We start from the raw sequence: 21,869 nt of genomic DNA on the forward strand, positions 1-21,869 counted from the left end.
TGTAATTTAATGAGCAAAAATAATAACTTCCACTCAAATCAATGTTTAACATGGTATCTGGTATAGGTATATAATATGATAAATTACACAAAACGTGCCTCGTGCATATGTCAGAAAGCGTGTTTAGTCTTTATTTTCAAAAGTTAACTCGGACAGTCCCTCGTTTGTTTAAAACTTGCACGTTTCGTCCCTCCGGACATAAAAATACCCTTTTGCCCTTACTTATTTCTTTTCTGATATGTTTATTAATTATTAATTATTAATCTATTAAAAAAATGTTTAATTAAATATAAACACCATCGCAACTATTGATTAAATGTCAAATTTCTTCCCGGTTCTTTCTCAACTTCAGCTACCACCACCTATCACCACTTATGACTACCATCAACCACCACCTAGCACCACTAGAAACCACCACTTTTCACTCCTATTTCTCTCCCACCACCTATTTTGGAAGATATGCCTTATGTCCGATCACCATTGAACACACCTCACATTTTTCCTTCCCAAAAATCCGGCGACCCCCTAAATTTAAGAAACAAGAAGCTGAAATCAAATCTAACTAAACCCTAAACCTGAAAATCAAACTATAAACCTGTAAATAGAAACCCACGAGTTGCAGAATAAGAAAGAGGATTCAAAATCAAACGCATTGGTGGTCACCCCAAATCCCGCTGCTATCGAAGAACCTCAGATCGATGATGCTGACCACCACCAAACGTGGAGAATCGGACCTCCGACAACCACCCCTTCATCTTGCACCCTTTATTTCTTGTGTTACTGATCCCCAAACAGGCGATGGAGCTAGATCAGAAACCCTAGGCGGCGACAACGTCTCCATCTCTATGTAGAACCCGTCGGAAACCACCTCTCCCCCTCAAAGATGCCATTGATCTGGAGTTTACTCTTCTTTTTTTCGACAACATCTTCATCAATGGTGAGGATTCAAAGAAAGGTGACATGTGCGACAGAGTCGGAGAGGGACTGCCGAGAGTCTTGGTCCATACGGAGAAAGGTTCGCCGAAGGTGGAGACGATGGTAGTGGCCGACGATTTTGGTCTCTACTTTCCCTCTCATCGAATCTGTGTTTATTTCCGATTAAAAGTGTGGGGAAAGTGAAGGGGCTTTATTAAAAAAATTAATAAGGGTAAAAACATTAAATTAATTGAAAAATAAAAAACACAAGGGCATTATCGTCATTTCAAATCTGGAACGGACTAAGTTCGCAATAAAATCACCTTTGAGGGATGAAGCGTGCAAGTTTTAAGCAAACGAGAGACTGTCCGAGTTAATTTTTGAAAATAGGAACTAAATACGCTTTCTGACATATGAACGAGGACGATCGGTGTAATTTACCCTATATAATAACACCACATATTCACTTGTACACGGTGCATATATGCATGTTAAAAAATAAAAATTGTCCTTTTAGCATAAATTTCAGTCAAAACTTATGATGATAAATGGCAAAATTTTGTACGTTATGCAGACACTAACACTAACTCTTGCTCTTGATGTGCACACCACACCAGTAAATAAAATCCAAATCCAAAACTCTGTGGTTAACGAACATGAAGCAAAAGATGATGTCATTATTCATATTGCCAATGTTTTCTTGTGGTCTTTTATGACCGAGGCCTATCCACATCATCCATAACAACTTCCAATAATCAAAGCAAATATGACTCCACCACAACCCGCCCAAACTTCTCTTGAACATCTTTGGGAGTTTCTATCTGAAAACATTTCAAAAAAAAAAAAAAAGGTTTTTTAAAAAAAGCCACTATAATTCATGAATATAGTTTTTGTGGAGGAAGAGGGCATTCACGTTAGCAAGTCCATATCCCACCTTTTGGTTGGGACAAAAAATTGCAATTATTGTCTCATTGACATCAGCCTCAGTTTCAGTCGGTAAATGTGCGTAAGAAGTTGTCATGTCATATCATATATTATGTTTATTCTACTTACCGCATTCAAACCCTTAAAAAGAGCTTTCACTGTGTTATGTGGATTTCTTGACCCAACAACCTAAAATAGCAACAACAAAAAACTCATCATATTTTATTCAGACATGAGTACAGATATGAATTAAGTTGTATTACCTTAGACTTGACATTCTTTAAACCAGCTAGATTCAAGATGGTTTGGACAGTTCTTCCCGCCTTCATGCCACCTTGAGTGGGCCCAGGCCAAAGATACACCTATACCAAACTCAATTATTTATTTCATATCTCAAAACGTGATTAAAAAAAATAGACGAAAATGACAGTAGATTGTGAACCGGACCTTGGTTTTCTTATAAGAAGTCTGAATGGCATGAGCAATTGTATGGTCTTCATAGCGATCCACATAATGGAGATTTTGAAAGCATTTCTCATGAGCCTGTTGTGATTCATGTTTATAGCAATATACACAAGTGGAAGTGGTAGAAAATAAAAATATATTTAAAATTATACCTTCTGACACGCAGTTGGAACAGCTGGGCCTTTTGCCTTTGCAAAACCAATGACACCATTATAGTTCCCACAAGCAAGCATTACAGTATACTTGATCAACTGACCTCCCTATACAAAACAAAACAATCAAACCTTTCATTTCATGTATAAAAAATCAAATTTTAAATGCCTTCTTACCTTTGTAACTTTACATGTCCGGTTAACATCAATCAGTTTCACATCAAAACCCTGTCACATTCAACAAAACAAACCTTACATAAATTTACCATATCAAAATAGTTAATCAAAAGGGTAACGTACTTACCTTTCTAAAAAGGGGTCTTCTTTTCTTTTCAGTCAATGAGTTTCTCTCTTCGGCAAGATCTCTAATCTCCTCCTCTAACACTTTCCCTCGTCTTCCAAAAGTATGATCCAACTGTGCTAACTTCTCTTCCAGCTTCCTATCAATAAAATTTAACTTCTCCATCAATATATCATCAGTCTCTTTCATGTCATCAAACTCTTCCTCATCATCATCATCATCCAATGCACCTTTTGTCAATTGTTTTTCCTTTTCAGCATCTGAATCTTCAGCATCATGTTGTGACTGCATGTTCTGAATGACTCCATAGTTTGCAGGGTTATTAGGATCGTAAGCTTCCTTCCACTTAACCAATCTAATAGCCCTATTCAGCTTATGTTGAAGAAGAAATTTATCCTTCCCGCTTGCTTCTTTCAAACGATTCATCAAATCACCAATTACACGGTACTCGGGTCGGATGGCTAAATGTTTCTCCTCAAATTTATCAATTCTATTCATCCATTTGAAACTATCATCAATGTTATCTGATTGAGCAAAGTTTTTAATGAGTTCATCGTGACGTTTGTATTTTTTCTGTAAAATTTCTTGGCGTTTTTGAATGGCTTCATAAGTGAACCTATGGTCCTCTTCATCACTTTCAGAATCAGTGGGCTCCTCTCTCATGTTGAGTAGACCAGGGTCAACATGCTTAAGATTTTCTTTCTCTAGTCTCTCAATGAGTGGACCAACACCCATGTAATCTTCATCATCTTCAGCATCTATATCAGCAGTACCCAAACCTGCTTTTTTTCTCTGATCTCTCTCCCTTTGTTTGTCCCTCTCAACTTGAGCTAGAAGCTCACGGACGATTCTATCACCAACGGTATTAGATGCAGGCATTGATGCGAATTGTCGATTCCGATTCCGGGGAAGACGAGATTCTATGTGGTTAATAGTGGATACCTGTGTTTGGCTGGGGAGATCATGATTCCATGGTTGAGATGTTGAAATAGATCGGGAGAATGAATGAGCGGGTCCCAGCCGGGTCAGAATGGCTTTTGATACCCGTGATTTGCTCATGATGTTGATTGTAGACATTGTTGTGTTGACTACTAAAATGCTAGTTTTACTGTGTTAGAGCCATACGAGGCACATGTGTTATGGCAAACCTGCAAAGAGGTTAAATAATTGTTATCATTAAGGATTTAAAAGCTGTTTTCAAGTTTTGATTGGAAATACACATGCAAAACATCAAGTATAAACCAATAATATATCATGTTTTAGAAATAAACACCTACTAAATAGGTTAGGATAAAACATCAATGTGTTTGAGCTTTGAACCTTTCAGGATTCTTCAGTTGATCAAGTTAGATGTGTAGAACAAACAGCTACCAATGTTTAATATAATTGAATTGGCATGAATATTCAATGTAACAGGTCCAGGTCTAACAGAAGATCAATCCAATTACACAAACAAATAAAACTAGAGAAGCATTATCATATCAAAATTTGGGGAATCAACTCAATCAAACAACTGTGTTAAAGCATGCCGTGAGCAACACAGTTCAACACTTTGAGAAAAAATAGTTCAAATTAAAATGCGTCGAAAACTTCAAGCAAAATCAATTCGTATTGAAGATGGCAGCATTCACCATTACGATCCTATTTTCTTTCCCCGTCATGTACAAAATCGAAATGAACACATCAAAAATCAAACCTTCCTTTTAGTACAGTTAATTGCCATGAACAATACGCCTACGAGAACTAAAAATTGGAGATTTGAACAACTGTCTTACCGATTACCACTAACAGATTGGCGATTCTGAACAGCCACCAGCTTCCGTTTTCACAATGGGAAAGAAAGGGATGAACAACCGATTCAAGTTCGACGGTTGAGAAAGAGGGGGGATTCGGCGGTGACTGAGTGGAAGATTTCGGTTTACGGTGAACGCCGACGACGTGAAAAGACGAAGGTGAAAGAAAGTTTCAGCGACTGGACTGAATAAGTGAGTGCGAAACCCTAACCAGTAACTAAGCCCTTCATTTAGAATCTCCTTTCGAGAAACAAAAATACAAGAAACAAAAAAAATACTATATTTCAAAAATGGGTCTTATGGTTTAGTGATTATTACAAGTTTAGTCCAAGGTTTCAATTTGTATCAATTGAGTACTTGTATTTTCCAATTTTTGCAATGTAAGCCCATGCTACTAACCTTGTCTAAATTGAGTTGTTAAGAGGACGAACATGTCTTCCATGTGAGGATATTTTCATCCATTTGTGCCTCATGTCTCTCTATGGTATACTTTACTGCCATTAAAATGACGATTATCACCTACATTTGATTACATACCCCTAAATGGTTTGGTTGATGATGTTGAATTGGACATGAAGTTACCTTTCTGGTAGTCATAAAGGTAGAATGGTTTCCACCAACTTAGAAAGATGATAAAGAAACTTATGAAATGGAAAACTTTGAGGCGATAGATACTAAGGAAGAAGATACTAAGGAAAAAATGTTAGATAAGATGAAGGAACCTAAGGATTGTCCTCCATGCTGAGGTACATGATAAAACATTTTTTTGGTAAAAATTCCGATGATAAAAATAAGATAAAAGACAAAGTCCAACAACATTCAATACTAACTATGTATAACATCCCTTTTTTTTAACCCAAAAAAAAAATCTTTACGTTTTAAAAATCACAATATATTTGTTTGTAGAAAATCTCATTACAATAAAATATTTTGCGGAAATTGTCTCGTTTTATTAAAATATCTTGAATAAAGATGTTATTTTAAAATACAAAATCTTAAGGATGTCATAATCAATACACAACATATGTTACATCGTAAATATATAATGGTCTTGAACACTATTGCAGGTTGTCACTTAATCACTCGGCGTCCTAAACAAATTCCTGCAACTTTAGTCTTGCTACATGTGATGCATATAATCTGAGTGTGTCAGGTTTGTGAAAACCTGGTGAGACACATAAGGTTTCCAATCCCATAATGTTATTATGATAAATATCTTGCAAAACCAATAGTTACCAAATAATATAGATACATTTCACAACTTAAATATCTATAAGTCGCTACACGTATACCTACCCATCTTAATCGATTCTCACAAATCCTAATTCATGACCATCAAATAAAATTTCTTCACATGATGAATCGTTTAGAACAATGGTATTACTACACAGCTAGGGGATTCCTTGGTTGGAGTAAGTCATAAGGCAAATTAAGCCATTAGAGTATTTGACGAATATGATATCTCATTTCATCTACGTTTATGGGTTATAATTCCACACTAGCAACGTAATTCACAAGATTGTCTAAAATGATCAAGCGTTGTCATCTTACTCTGGTAGATGACCAGACTTAACTAACCGGTTGTCAGATACAGACCCATCTTTTCTGGTTGTCCAAAAAGAGAAGGACTACTACGCGCCGCTTTAATCTCACATCTTATCCCAGAACAAGACTACCCAATATACAACTTAACTTGAACTATACATTTCTTATAAGTTTTGTATATAACTAGACCATACTATAAGTAACCAACCTTCAATATACATTTCATGTTCATGTAATATCATTTACGATACAATATATAACTAAGCACTTATTCAACTTACTTCAAACTAAGCGTCTTATATGGGTCATAGTTTATAACTAGACATGACCAATAAACCTGTGATCAATTACAATTCTTTATTCAGGAAAATACTTATCATAATACAGGTATTTGGTGGTTGTTAAGGCCAACAAAAATAAATACCCTCAATATTACACACTAAGACAGTGTATAGTGCTAAAGGGATCGTATCCACAAAGATTGGTTCAGTTTTATTACTTTATGATAATCTTGTTGTACAAACACTTGTAAAACTAAAATATAATAAAATTGGGGGATTTTGATCTTTTAAGATGTTTAAAAGAAAACTAGAATTATACTAAGATTTAAAAACACAATTCAATACAAGCAAAGTTTGATGTAAAATCAATAAAAAAAGATGGTTGACTTTGAACTTTCATTACTTGAACATTTAGTTAAATAATCATGAGAATACCAAGGTGCAATACTTGTGTTTATAATCTAACTTAGCTATAGCAATTTATAAGCATAACTTGCTTCAACTCTTCTTTTGTATTAAAATGACTATAGAAGCTCATAGCACATTTCCTAAATCAAAGTCATAAAACTAATGAAGCATTTAATTTTGTGAAAATCAATTAGCATTTGGTTTTAAGAGTCACTAAATCCAAAGATTAATCTATTGCTTTCATTACCACTATGTTGTTGAGTGGGCTATTTGGCCCATTTGATTGGTCTTCTAGTTCACTCCTCCATTCCTTGGTCCAGCCCACATGCAAGACTATAGTTAGCCCAATTTATTTTCCTTCTAATCATCTTCAAGTTAGCTCATTGCTCTTTGATCTTCTATAACTTAAATTCTCTTCACATCATTTGATGGGTTTTATAGATAACAAAAATCATATTTTTGGCGAAAAACATAAAACCCTAAATTTGCATACACCTTATAGGATCTATGTTCTCACTATAATATGCAAACAACAATTTGAATTCAATAACCCTGCAGTAAATTGCTATTATCGATTTAGGAGAAAGGATGTCGGAAAGCATACCTTTAGTTTATTATTGTAAACAAACTAGAAATCCTTCTTTATAAAACTTCATAAAGCCAACACCAGAAATCTCGCCTCTAACGGCTCACACCCAAACCCTAGCAGTTGGAGGCTATTAAAGAGAGAGGAGAAGGAGGTATGATTTTTGGCTCTTAGAATCTCTTGGAAGAAGTGAATTCTGAAAAACATAACGCATGGGGTATTTATAGGGCTTAAGGAGGTGCATAAAAGGCAGATTTCCTTATGGATAACTCTAACCCTTTCCTTTCCCCCAAGCAACCCTAAGCTTCCTAGAAGCCCTAAAAAAGCTCCATAATTCCCTGTAGAATTGTCCCCTCTCCTAGGTAGGTTCTAGAATCAGTCAATGTTCAGCTTTTGGACATTTATACTTTTAGTCCTTCTAATTTTAAGTATTCCAATTAATCCCAAAATTAATTCCAATTAATTTCTGATTAATTTATAATTAAAAATTTTAATTTGGAACTAATATATTTTTCTCAAAACATATTACTAGATTATTTATTTTGATTTCTATTTAATTTATTAATCATATAATAAATTAATAAATCAATCTCTCTCTCCAAATAGCATTTCAGTCTCTTACTAGGTTTGAGGGCAACCCAAAAGGCTTTTGCTAATAATTTAAGTTTATAATAATTTAGTTAATGGCTTAGACACCTAATCCAACAGTTTCCCACTTGGATAAGTCTATAACTAAATTACAACTTCCAAATTAAACAACAAAGTGTGTTTTCCGAAGCAACTGTTGTAACGCCCGTGTTTCTAGGCTAGGCATTAATATTGACATTATAGTCTAGGTTAACCTTTGTAACTCATTTTGAAGAAATGAAAAGTAATTATGTGAATATTATGTGAAAATCATGTGTTTTATGCTTAATTATTAGGGTTTAATTAATTAAGAATAAAAATGAGCGTCAAAAATAAATATTAGATAAAGCCGATATCTATTAAGAAAGTTGTAGTGGGCGTGACAAGGATTACGGATATATAAAGAATACCGAAATCCGAGTTATAACGAAGAAATTATGACATGTCGAAGTTTCGCGACAAAACCGGCACGGTGTCGAATGTCGTAAAAAGTGAGTTTTTGATAAACTACTTTTTAGCCTTATTGATTTAAACGAAAGTCGTAGTGTTCGTTAAACCGAGAGTATGTATAAAAAGAACGCCTAAATCTGACTTCGTATGAGGAAGTTATGATTTTTCTAAGTTTCAGCTTAGCAGTAGACAGCTAAAAACTCGAATTTTTGATCGAGTGATTTTTAGCTGATACAACCTAAATGAGAATCGAAGGTCTCGTCAATGGTAGCACAACGGTAAAAAGACAGACGAAAACGGACGTCGGATGAAGAAGTTATGAATTTTTAACGGATTTCATGTCCCGGACTGTTAAAAATAATAATATAAAAACTAAAGTCAAATATAGCCGACGAAGTCTAAACGAAAGTTGTAGAGCGTAATTTTACCTACGCGTTCATATAAAGAACGTCAAAAACGAAGCCCGTATGCGAAAGTTATGGATTTTAGAAATTTTTATACAAAAATCGAGAAAAAATGTCAAATCCGAGAAATTTCGCATGGTGGACTTCGGCCACGTCACCCTCGCTCAAAACGTGTCACGTGTCCGAAATTTGCTGAGTCACCGAAGCCACCTGGCGAGGCGTGTCGCCTGCCCTCGCATCCGAAGTGCGGCCCAGTAGGGATCCGACGCGTGCCCTCCTGACTTGTCCGAGCTTCGCACCAAGCGCCACGACCGAACCCTCGGACCCTAGACTTCGGTCCAATCAGAAGCCTCCAGCAAGACCCTCGCACGTGCGAGCCATGTGCTTGGTCTTCGGATCTACTGCCACCTGGTAGCCTCTCAGCCGTTGGATCAGGAGCCTCGCCCTATAAATAGAAGGGTGCGAGACCTCCCGATGATACTTTGAAAAATTGTCATTTTTAACCCCTTTTTCAATATTTCTTTCATTCCAACTTCCCCCAAATCCCCGGTATTATACCAAACACCCGAAATACGCCCCGAAGTGCCCGAGAAGCCCGAGAAATTTATCTTTTCGGTTTTGAAGCCCAACCTTCGCAGAGCCCGGTTTCTCAATAAAACTCTCGGTTTTATTAGAAATGATCGTTTTAGGAAACGAAGTGCTGCCCGATTATTAGTAAATCAAGTGAGTGTGTAGTCACCTTCATCTTACACCTAGATATGAAGTATTTTCTATAAAATACGTGCTATGTGTAATTATATTAATTGTTTAATTGAGGTGACTATTGAATAGATGTTTTATACAAGTTTTAAACTGTATATGTATTTTTATCTACAAATATGTTGGGTAAAACATGGGTAGATAGTTGATGTGTGATGAAATAAAATGATGAGAGGCCTCGATGTGATAGTGATCCAGTCATTTAGCGGAGTATGGATGACGACCACAGACTTTTCTAGATAGTCCAGTGGAACGCTGGCAGGCCCGCAACCTGTAGGTGTTAATGAACTTGGGTGTTCATTTGATGGTTGCCTTTAGGACATGTATGGCTGAGGAGTCCCCTTAGCAGTAGTGTCCATCCCGATGATATTCTTTAGGCTAGGTCCCTTGTGATAAGTGTTTAGGGACGTAAAGTGAGGATAACGGGAATAGGTAATCATGGTTATTGTTGATTGATGAACTTAATAAGTTTATTATTATTGTGGGTTGAAAACCCTATATGCTCACCAGGCTCCCAAGCCTGACTCACTCAGCTTTTTATGTTACAGGTAGTGGACCCCGAGCAAAGTCGGAGGATGATGAGAGATTTTTGGATTATAGGCCAGTAGTTGTAAATAACTGTTGAAAGGCTTATAATGTCTTGTTTATGCTTTTGATCTGTATCGGAACATGACATCCCGAGGTTTTGATATGAAATGAAATTATATATTTCTTAAAGAAAGGTTTTGACAAACTTTTATCATGTTTTGTTTTGGGGACCAATTCCGCAACATCTTTTAAAAGGATTTCTCTGACTTTATTTTAAAAAGCATAAATTAAATCGGTCTTTTCTGGCCGAGAAATTAAGGGATGTCACAACTGTCGAACTCTAAACTAAATAGACATTGGTCCTTAGATAAGTAATCAAATATTCCTCTGTTATACTAGATATCATATAGACATGAGATATGGATTAGAATCAATCTCATTGTCCAAGTTTTGTTTCCCTATTTCTTATTTGTGATGACGACATAAGATTTCAAATTGAACACATCAATTGAGTCCTGGTTGGGCCCAACACTATAAGTCAACACCAAATCACCGAGGGACCCAAAGATATCACTTTTCCAAGTAACTACTCCACCATTTAATAGAAACACGCAGCCCGACTGAGAATAAAATTGTCCCTATTTGTCTGAAAGTTGGCATCACTGTACCCATTCACTCTCAACGTATCACTGCGTAGGATTACGATATTAGAACTAACATGTAAACGTTTCGGAGTGATAAGGGAATTTAAATACCTGTCGAGGATAAAGACCTAAATTCGCCTTATTCGGTATATAGATAATAATGGCAAGAACTCGCAGTGGAGTTGCAAATGCAAACGGAAACAGGAATCAAGAACCTCAACCCCAAGTAGTTGAGCAAGTACCTGTTGTAGGAGCTGCACCCGAGCCAATGACGATGGCTGGGGTACAAGCAATGATGCAGATGATGTTGGATCGCCAAATGGAGGAGACAAGGCGATTACTACAACAGAATAGGGAAGAAACTACGATACCTGTTGAACAGCCCGAATTGAATGAAGGGCAATCGGTAGGAGGGAACTACAGTGGGACTCTTGGTCAAGCCAACCCACCGATAGTTAGACAAAACAACCAGGATGGAGGAGTTGATGGACGTGGATGCAAATATAAAGATTTCATGGCATCCAAACCACCATGTCTATCTGGAAGTCCGACACCGGTGGAAGTCATGAATTGGATCTCCGAAATGGAGACAATGTTTGAAAGTTGTGAGTGCAGCAACAAACAAAAGACCACACTTGCAATTCCTCTGTTAAAATCTGGTGTATTGAGCTGGTGGAAGTTACTAGCTGATTCGATGCCCAAGGGAGAAGCTAGCAAGATGTCTTGGGAAGACTTTGTGGTACAACTGAAATTGCAATACTGCTATGAGCAGGATCTTCTGGAAAATCAATAATGAGTTCCAGAATTTGAAGAAGGGAAAGATGAGTGTTACTGAATATGCTGCTAGTTTTACGGAAAAGATGAAGCTTGTTCCTTATCTAGTTCCAACTGAACTCTCCAAGGTTAACAAGTTTGCCCTCGGATTACCAGCGGACTTTGGTCCGATGGTCAAGCAAACAACCACTTTGAAAGCCGCCATCTGGGCTGCTAAGAACGTTGAGATTCAGATCAGAGAGAAGGGTCTGGAGAGGGCAGAAGTTGGCGAAAAGAGAAAGTTTGAAGGAACTTCAGGTTCCAACAAGAAAAGCAAATTTTCAAAGTCTAAGAAGTTTGGAGGAGGAGGAGGCGAAGTGAAATGGTGTGAGAAGTGCAAGAAAAAGCACTCTGGGAAATGTAGCGAGGGGGTGACTTGCTACAAATATGGAAAGATTGGGCATTATGCCAACGAGTGTCCATCCAACAAGAGGGTATGCTTTGGATGTAACAAAGAAGGGCACGTTTTGAAAGACCGTCTGAAGAAGAAGGATGCAGCAAAGCCCAATCTTCCACCAAAGCCGAAGGCGAGAGCCTTTCAAATGACACTTGAAGCTGCAAAAGAAGAAGCCGATGTCGCTTCAGGTACCTTTCTCGTAAACGAATTGCCTGCCCAAATTTTGTTTGATTCTGGAGCTAATTACTCCTTTATTTCGCATGAATTTGGTAGAAAACTAGCTTTGCCTGTAGATAGACTAGTTAATGCTATAATAGTCGATATTGCTAGTGGCAAGTTTGTACCTGTTAGTCGTCGTATGAAAAACATCCTCATTGAATTGAATGGGAATAAGTTCCACGAGGAATTATTATCTATCGAGTTAAATGGTTTCGACATAGTTTTAGGAATGGATTGGCTTAGCGCCAATGATGCCGAAATATTGTGTAGGAAGAAGATGGTAAAAGTAAACCCGCCAGGGAAAGAGTCGTTTATGGTGTATGGAGACAAACACAGAGTAAACTCTGGAATCATTTCCCTAATGAAAGCCAGAAAGTGTTTGGCCAAGGTATGTACATCATATCTAGCGTTCGTGATCGATGCTAAGAAGGAAAAGAAGGATGTGCAGAATATTCCGGTGGTGTGTGATTATCCGGAAGTCTTTCCCGAAGATCTTCCCGGATTGCCCCTTGATCGACATGTAGAATTCCGTATCGACTTGTTACCAGGAACGACGCCGATAGCAAAAGCACTGTATCGATTAACACCAACAGAGATGAAAGAACTTATGACACAACTTCAGGAGTTATTGGACAAAGGTTTTATTCGACCTAGTTCATCACCCTGGGGAGCCCCGGTGTTATTTGTAAAGAAGAAATACGGGAGCATGAGAATGTGCATCGATTACAGAGAGCTGAATAAAGCAACAATAAAGAACAAGTACCTGTTGCCGAGGATCGATGACCTGTTCGATCAGTTGCAAGGTTCAAGTTATTTCTTGAAGATCGATCTTAGGTCAGGATACCATCAACTAAAGGTGAGAGAGCAGGATATCGAAAAGACTGCGTTCAGAACAAGATATGGACACTATGAATTTTTGGTTATGTCGTTCGGACTAACCAATGCTCCAGCAGCTTTCATGGATTTGATGAACAGGGTTTGTAAACCATACCTTGATAAATCCGTGATAGTATTCATAGATGATATCTTGATTTATTCGAAAAGCAAGCAGGAGCATGACAAGCATCTGCGTGAAGTGCTAGAAGTTTTGAAAAAGGAGAAGCTATATGCAAAGTTCTCCAAATGTGAATTTTGGATTCAAGAAGTTCAATTTTTAGGTCATGTGGTTAACCAAGAAGTAATAATGGTTGACCCAGCAAAGATTGAAGCTGTGATGAAGTGGGAACAACCAAAAAGTCCTACGGAGATTCGAAGCTTTTTAGGATTAGCCGGATATTATCGCCGATTTATCCAAGGCTTTTCTTCAATCGCGACTCCATTAACAGCTTTGACCCACAAAGGAGCCACTTATACTTGGAATGAAAAGCATAAGGAAGCCTTTGAGAAGTTGAAGAATAGATTGTGTGAAGCACCGATTCTTTCGTTACCTGAAGGAGTTGATGACTTCGCAGTTTATAGTGATGCCCCTGGAGTTGGGTTAGGTTGTGTTTTGACCCAAAGGGATAAAGTGATAGCGTATGCATCGAGGCAATTGAAATAGCATGAAAAGAACTACCCCACTCATGATCTGGAGTTGGCAGCGATAGTATTCGCCTTAAAGATATGGAGACACTATCTTTATGGTACTAAATGCAAACTTTTCACTGATCATAAGAGTCTTCAATATCTCTTTAATCAGAAGGAATTGGACATGAGGCAACGGCGCTGGCTAGAATTACTCAAGGACTACGACTGTGAGATACTTTACCACCCTGGTAAAGCAAATGTTGTTGCTGATGCTCTCAGTCGGAAGGTAAATCTTGAAAAGAAAAGGCCAAGAGCGTTGAGAATTGAAGTTGTCTCGACAATTGTGGAAAGTATAAAGAAAGCTCAGGACGAAGCTTTAGAGAAAAATGACCGAAAGGAAGAACGTTTGGGCAAAACGTTGGTGTTTGATACAAACGGTCAAGGACTGAAGGTATTCAAAGATAGGATTTGGGTACCTAAGACGGGAGGAGTAAGAGATCTTCTGATGGAATAAGCTCACAAGACCATGTACTCGATTCATCCCGACAGTACAAAAATGTATAGGGATCTAAAACCCTAGTATTGGTGGCCGACGATGAAGCTCGATGTTGCTAAGTATGTGGCCGAGTGTGTAACTTGTGCTAGGGTTAAGGCACAACATCAGAAACCGTATGGGAGTTTAGAACCTTTACCTGTACCCATGGGTAAATGGGAAGACATTACCATGGATTTTGTGACTAAACTGCCCAGAACAAGGAACGGTCACGACATGATTTGGGTGGTCGTTGATCGCTTCACTAAGAGTGTGCATTTCATAGCATCCAACGAGAAATGGTCTATGGATAAACTTGCGAATTCTTACGTGAAGGAAATTGTGAGGCTTCACGGTGTTCCGTTAACGATTGTATCCGATCGTGACAGTCGTTTTACCTCAAGGTTTTGGAGAAGTCTACAAGAGGAATTGGGTACCGAGTTGTGTTTGAGTACAGCTTACCATCCGCAAACCGATGGTCAGAGCAAACGAACAATTCAAACATTGGAGGATATGCTAAGAGCATGTACCCTGGAATTCCAAGGTAACTGGGATGAACACTTACCTCTAGTAGAATTTTCCTATAATAATAGTTTCCACTCAAGCATCAAGATGGCACCTTATCACGCTTTTTACGGAGAAAAGTGTCGAACGCCGTCATGTTGGCTGGAGGCTGGGGAAAAGCAGTTTGTGGGACCTGAAATAGTCCATCAGACTGCTAAAAAGTTGAAAGTGATTAGAGAAAGGATGTTGGCAGCTCAAGATCGACAAAAGAGTTATGCTGACAAGAAAAGACAATCGATATCATTTGAAGTTGGAGATTCGGTTTTACTTAAAGTCTCGCCGTGGAAGGGACTTATAAGATTTGTTAAAGGGGAAAGTTGAGTCCAAGGTTTATTGGACCGTTTAAAGTTCTTCAGAGGATCGGGAATCAAGCTTACAAGCTAGAGTTACCGGAAGAACTAGAGGGTATTCATAACACCTTTCATGTGTGTTATTTGAGAAAGTTCACGGAAGATGTGCCCTACATAATTCCCATTTCTGAATTAAGGTTAGATGAAAACAAGAGGTTAATTGAAGAACCTGAGGCAATCGTTGACTGTAAGACTAAGAAGTTGCGACGCAAGATGGTCGATTTAGTGCTTGTGCGATGGAAACATACGAATGGGCCAAATCTCACCTGGGAAACGGAGAGTGACGTGATGAGTCGTTGCCCGCATTTGTTTGTTGATGTGTGATTCCGGGGACGGAATCATCCTAAGGGGGAGAGAATTGTAACTCCCGTGTTTCTAGGCTAGGCATTAATATTGACGTTATAGTCTTGGTTAACCTTTGTAACTCACTTTGAAGAAATGAAAAGGAATTATGTGAATATTATGTGAAAATTATGTGTTTTATGCTTAATTATTAGGGTTTAATTAATTAATAATAAAAATGAGCGTCAAAAATAAATATTAGATAAAGCCGATATCTATTAAGAAAGTTGTAGTGAGCGTGACAAGGATTACGGATATATAAAGAATACCGAAATCCGAGTTATAACGAAGAAGTTATGACCTGTCGAAGTTTTGCGATAAAACCGGCACGGTGCCGAATGTCGTAAAAAGTGAGTTTTTGTTAAACTACTTTTTAGCCTTAGTGACTTAAACGAAAGTCGTAGTGTTCATTAAACCGATAGTATGTATAAAAAGAACGCCCAAATCTGACTTCGTATGAGGAAGTTATGATTTTTCTAAGTTTCAGCTTAGCAGTAGACAGCTAAAAACTCGAATTTTAGATCGAGTGATTTTTAGCCGATACAACCTAAAAGAGAATCGAAGGTCTTGTCAATGGTAGCACAACGGTTAAAAGACAGACGAAAATGGACGTCGGATGAAGAAGTTATGAATTTTTAACGGATTTCATGTCCCGTTCTGTTAAAAATAATAATATAAAAATTAAATTCAAAATTAGCCGACGAAGTCTAAACGAAAGTTTTAGAGCGTAATTTTACCTACGCGTGCATATAAAGAACGTCAAAAACGGAGCCCGTATGCGAAAGTTATGGATTTTAGAAGTTTTTGTACAAAAATCGAGAAAAAATGTCAAATCCGAGAAATTTCGCATGGTGGACTTTGGCCACGTCACCCTCGCTCAAAACACGTCACGTGTCTGAAATTTGCTGAGTCACCGAAGCCACATGGCGAGGCGTGTCGCCTGCCCTCGCATCCGAAGTGCGGCCCAGTAGCGATCCGACGCGTGCCCTCCTGACTTGTCCGAGCTTCGCACCAAGCATCACGACCGAACCCTCGGACCCTAGAATTCGGTCCAATCAGAAGCCTCCAGCAGGACCCTCGCACGTGCGATCCATGTGCTTGGTCTTCGGATCTGCTGCTACCTGGAAGCCTCTCAGCCGTTGGATCAGGAGCCTCGCCCCTATAAATAGAAGGGTGCGAGACCTCCCAATGATACTTTGAAAAATTATCATTTTTAACCCCTTTTTCAATATTTCTTTCATTCCAACTCCCCCCAAAGCCCCAATATTATACCAAACACCCGAAATACGCACCGAAGTGCCCGAGAAGCCCGAGAAATTTATCTTTTCGGTTTTGAAGCCCAACCTTCGCAGAGCCCGGTTTCTCAATAAAACTCCCGCTTTTATTAGAAAGGATCGTTTTAGGAAACGAAGTGCTGCCCGATTATCAGTAAATCAAGTGAGTGTGTAGTCACCTTCATCTTACACCTAGATATGAAGTATTTTCTATAAAATACGTGCTATGTGTAATTATATTAATTGTTTGATTGAGGTGACTGTTGAATAGATGTTTTATACAAGTTTTAAACTGTATATGTATTTTTATCTACAAATATGTTGGGTAAAACATGGGTAGATAGTTGATGTGTGATGAAATAAAATGATGAGAGGCCTCGATGTGATAGTGATCCAGTCATCTACCGGAGTATGGATGACGACCACAGACTTTTCTAGATAGTCCAGTGGAACGCTGGCAGGCCCGCAACCTATAGGTGTTAATGAACTTGGGTGTTCATTTGCTGTACTCCATCCCCCTCATGGTTGCCTTTAGGACATGTATGGCTGAGGAGTCCCCTTAGCAGTAGTGTCCATCCCGATGATATTCTTTAGGCTAGGTCCCTTGTGATAAGTGTTTAGGGACGTAAAGTGAGGATAACGGGAACAGGTAATCATGGTTATTGTTGATTGATGAACTTAATAAGTTTATTATTATTGTGGGTTGAAAACCCTATATGATCACCAGGCTCCCAAGCCTGACCCACTCAGCTTTTTATGTTACAGGTAGTGGACCACGAGCATAGTCGGAGGATGATGAGAGATTTTTGGATTATAGGCCAGTAGTTGTAAATAACTGTTGAAAGGCTTATAATGTCTTGTTTATGCTTTTGATCTGTATCGGAACATGACATCCCGAGGTTTTGATATGAAATGAAATTATATATTTCTTAAAGAAAGGTTTTGACAAACTTTTATCATGTTTTGTTTTGGGGACCAATTCCGCAACATCTTTTAAAAGGATTTCTCTGACTTTATTTTAAAAAGCATAAATTAAATCGGTCTTTTCTGGCCGAGAAATTAGGGGATGTCACAACTGTCGAACTCTAAACTAAATAGACATTGGTCCTTAGATAAGTAATCAAATATTCCTCTGTTATACTAGATATCATATAGACATGAGATATGGATTAGAATCAATCTCATTGTCCAAGTTTTGTTTCCCTATTTCTTATTTGTGATGACGACATAAGATTTCAAATTGAACACATCAATTGAGTCCTGGTTGGGCCCAACACTATAAGTCAACACCAAATCACCGAGGGACCCAAAGATATCGCTTTTTTCCGTTAGGGCGAAAGGAACTGACTTATATTATTGTATCCTTTACTCACCAAATCATACATGAAACTGCGTTTTATAGCATCATGTTACTGATGCGTTTTCATAGTACCAATGCACAACCGAATTGTAAAATACAACTCATATATCACCTTTTCAAGAATATAAGATATTATCGTCTCAGAATTACTCATGATATAATCCATGAAGTAATTCCATGAGCATGATTTTATCCAATACTTAGATCTCCATTTCTAAGTACTCATGAATGTTGTAGCAATACAATCGATATGTCTAATTCCCTTAGACAATATACAAACCAATTCATGACAGTCTTAATTCACTACTTACTTCCAAAGTATAAGCAACCGTGGAATTTGAATTATTCAATTATTCTAGAAGTAAAACATGCAAAATGAAACACAAGAATAAATAAGCTGACAAAGAAAATAAACAAACTCATAAATAATCTCTATTATTTAATCACCAATAATCAATAAGATTTATTTTGTTACAAGTTTCAAACTAACTATCTAACTACTAAAACTAATATCATCTCTCAATCCAATGCTCCTAACATGCTGATTATGCTTAACCCTATTCAGAGCCTTCATTAAAGGATCTGCAGGATTCTCTTCTGATGATACTCTCTTCACTATGAGATGACCTTCTTCAACCGTATGTCTGATATATAAAGTTTATGTTGATATGTATTGACTCACCATGGTCTCTCGGTTCTTTAGTTAAAGCAACCGCACCTTCGTTATCGCAAAAAAGTTCCACTGGTTTCCGAATGATTAGAACTACTCCAAGATCTCCAATGAAGTTCCTCGACCAAGCTGCTTCCTTTGATGCTTCACTTACTGTTATGTACTTTGATTCACAAGTAGAATCGGTCATTTTGTCTTGCTTGGAACTTTTCCAAGTAACTACTCCACCATTTAATAGAAACACGCAGCCCGACTGAGAATAAAATTGTCCCTATTTGTCTGAAAGTTGGCATCACTGTACCCATTCACTCTCAACGTATCACTGCCTCCAAAGACTAGAATCATATATTTTGTCATTCACAGATACTTGAGAATGTTCTTAACTATTGTCCAATGAGCTCTGCCTGGATTTCCCTGATAGCGACTGACCATGCTTAAAGCAAAGGACACATCATGGCGAGTACATGTCATTACGTACATGACCAATCCTACAGCCGAAACATAAGGGACTCGACACATATCAGCTATCTCTTCATCTGTACCGAAGCTTTGAGTCTTACTTAATTTGGCATTGATTTGAATAGGTAGCTTTCTTTTCTTGAAATTTTCCATACTAAATTGTTTCAGTACCTTGTCCAAGTATGTACTTTGACTAAGTCCAGTTAGTCTTTTCTTTCTATCTCTCAAAATTCTAATCCCGAGAATATAGGCAGCCTCTCCTAGATCCTTCATATCGAAACACTTTCCAAACCAAGATTTCACTTCTTGCAAAGTTGGAATGTTGTTTCTAATGAGTAGTATGTCATCAACATACAATACTAGCAAATTTACTATACTCCCACTAGCTTTGACATATACACATGACTCATCTTCACTTCTAGAAAAACTAAACCCTTTGACCTTTTCAGTGAAGCAAAGATTTCAGCTGCGAGACGCTTGTTTTAATCCATAGATGGATATCTCAAGCTTACAAACTCTATTGGGAAACTTTGCATCAACAAAACCCTCTGGCTGACTCATTTAAACATCTTCCTCCAACTTCCCATTAAGGAAAGCGGTCTTGACATCTATCAGCCAAATTTCATAATCATGAAAGGCAGCTATGGCGGGAATTATCCTAATAGATCTTATTTTGGCCACTGGTGAGAATGTCCCATGATAGTCAGTCCTCATGATTTGAGTAAAGCCCTTCGCAGCCAGTTGTACCTTGAATGTGTGCACATTTCCATCCATGTCGGTCTTCTTCTTGAAAATCCATTTGCAACCAACTGTCTTTCGACCAAGTTCTTGATCAATCAAATTCCAAACTTGGTTGTCATACATGGACTTTATCTCGATATCCATTGCCTCTTTCCATTTGGCAGCCTCAGGGCCTACCATCGCTTCCTTGTAGTTAGCAGGTTCTTCCAAATTTACCAGTGTACGATCACCGATAAATGTATCACCATTTGTAGTTATATGGAAACCATAGAACTCATGTGGCATGCTAACTCTACTAGAACAGTGAAGAGGTAATGAATTGTCAACTGGATCAACTGAAATTTATTCCTCTGGTTGAGTGTTAGTGTCTTCTAAGGTTCTTTCATTGTTTGACTCTCGAATATCTTCAAGGTCAATTGGGCTCCCACTGTCGTCTTTGCATATGAGCTATTTCTCTCTCTCTCAAGACTCCTCTTCGTGCTACAAAGACCACGTTTTCACAAGGCCTATAGAAAAAATATCCAAAATACTTTTGTGGGTAGCCAATGAAAATACATTTCTCACTTTTGGCTTCTAGTTTGTCACGAGTCTCTCGTCTAACGAAAGCTTCACAACCCCAAACTTTGATATGTGATAACGAGGGAACTTTCCCTGTCCACATCTCATGGAACAAACCATGTCCAACAAGGTCCGATTGCGCCTCTCAGTCACACCATTAATTTGTGGTGTTCTAGGAAGAGTCAGTTGTGAACTATTCCACATTCCTTGATGTAGTCATGGAACTCGATACTAAGATACTCTCCTCCTCTATCATATCGGAGCATCTTTATTTTCCTACCTAATTGATTCTTGACCTCATGTTTAAACTCTTTAAACTTTTCAAAGGTTTCTGATTTATGTTTTATTAAATAGATATAACCATATCTATTATAATCATCCGTAAATGTTACATAAAACCTATTAGCATCTCGTGTGGTGTATCTGAAGGGTCCACATACATCTGTGTGTATGATGTCCAACAAACCTTCACTTCTTTCACAAGATCCAGCGAAAGGTGATTTTGTCATCTTGCCTAAAAGACAAGATTCACATTCATCATTTGGCCTAAGGTCAAATGATTTCAACACTCCATCCTTTTGGAGTTGGGCGATGCGTTTCTTGTTAATGTGCCCAAGACGACAATGCCACAAACATGCATTGTCTAAACCATTAGACAAGTCAATGTGAAATACCCTACTGACTAAGCTATCAACACAAGTCATTGTTTCATACACACCATTACAAGGTAAGGCTTCAAATATAAAAATGCCATTTTTATAAACCAAAATTGAACCACTCAAATCATTAAACGAGTAACGAAAACCTTGTCTGAACAATGCATGAAATGAAATAATGTTTCACGTCATTTCTGACGAATAGCAACAATCTATCAAATCTAAACAAACATCAATACTAAGCACTAGATGATAAGTCCCAATATTGGTAACAGGAGAAGATCGCCTATTTCCCATGATCAGATTCATCCTACTATGCTCCACCTCCTCGCTTTCTTTTAGCCCTTCAAATCATAACAAATGTGAAAACCACATCTTGTATCAAAGACCTAAGAATGAGTAGATTGTGAGTTATTAGATTGAATAATGTATATACATGCTGACGATGGCTTCACCTTGCCATCCTTGATGTATTGATAGTACTTGGGGGCAATTCCTTTTCCAATGGCCCTTGTCATTGTAATAGTAACAAGTGGCCTCTTTGGGGTCACTAACAGCTGGAATGTCTGAGTAGGGCCTTGCATGTGGGCCATTGCTAGATGAGCTTGCATGAGCCTTGTTCTTTCTGTTATATTTGGGAGCAACC

At 38.0% G+C, this 21,869-nt stretch overlaps 1 protein-coding gene across 1 annotated transcript; it reads right to left on the minus strand.

Moving 5' to 3' along the window:
- Window positions 1–1,438: 1,438 nt before the first annotated feature.
- On the minus strand, window positions 1,439–4,774 carry LOC145165608 (Ribosomal protein S5 family protein). Its single transcript, XM_079084366.1, has 8 exons — window positions 4,533–4,774; window positions 2,761–3,905; window positions 2,634–2,684; window positions 2,457–2,564; window positions 2,287–2,382; window positions 2,103–2,201; window positions 1,969–2,028; window positions 1,439–1,736 (listed from the first exon to the last, which is right to left on the minus strand). The coding sequence occupies exons 2-8, from the start codon at window positions 3,832–3,834 to the stop codon at window positions 1,671–1,673; spliced, it is 1,554 nt and encodes a 517-aa protein (XP_078940492.1). The 5' UTR covers window positions 3,835–3,905; window positions 4,533–4,774; the 3' UTR covers window positions 1,439–1,670.
- Between the last annotated feature and the right edge of the window lie 17,095 nt (window positions 4,775–21,869).

This window comes from Lactuca virosa, chromosome 3 (assembly GCF_052849685.1).
Source record: "Lactuca virosa cultivar CGN04683 chromosome 3, Lactuca_virosa_CGN04683_v6, whole genome shotgun sequence".
Lineage (NCBI taxonomy): Eukaryota > Viridiplantae > Streptophyta > Magnoliopsida > Asterales > Asteraceae > Lactuca > Lactuca virosa.

What these genes read in the sequence shown, in the direction of transcription:
- LOC145165608 (XM_079084366.1), bottom strand. Translation starts at nt 3,834, where the DNA reads ATGTCTACAATCAACATCATGAGCAAATCACGGGTATCAAAAGCCATT. An exon ending in TAAAGAATGTCAAGTCTAAG is followed by an intron (nt 2,029 to 2,102) that starts GTAATACAACTT and finishes TTGCTATTTTAG; the next exon opens with GTTGTTGGGTCAAGAAATCC. An exon ending in TTTTTAAGGGTTTGAATGCG is followed by an intron (nt 1,737 to 1,968) that starts GTAAGTAGAATA and finishes AAATGTTTTCAG; the next exon opens with ATAGAAACTCCCAAAGATGT.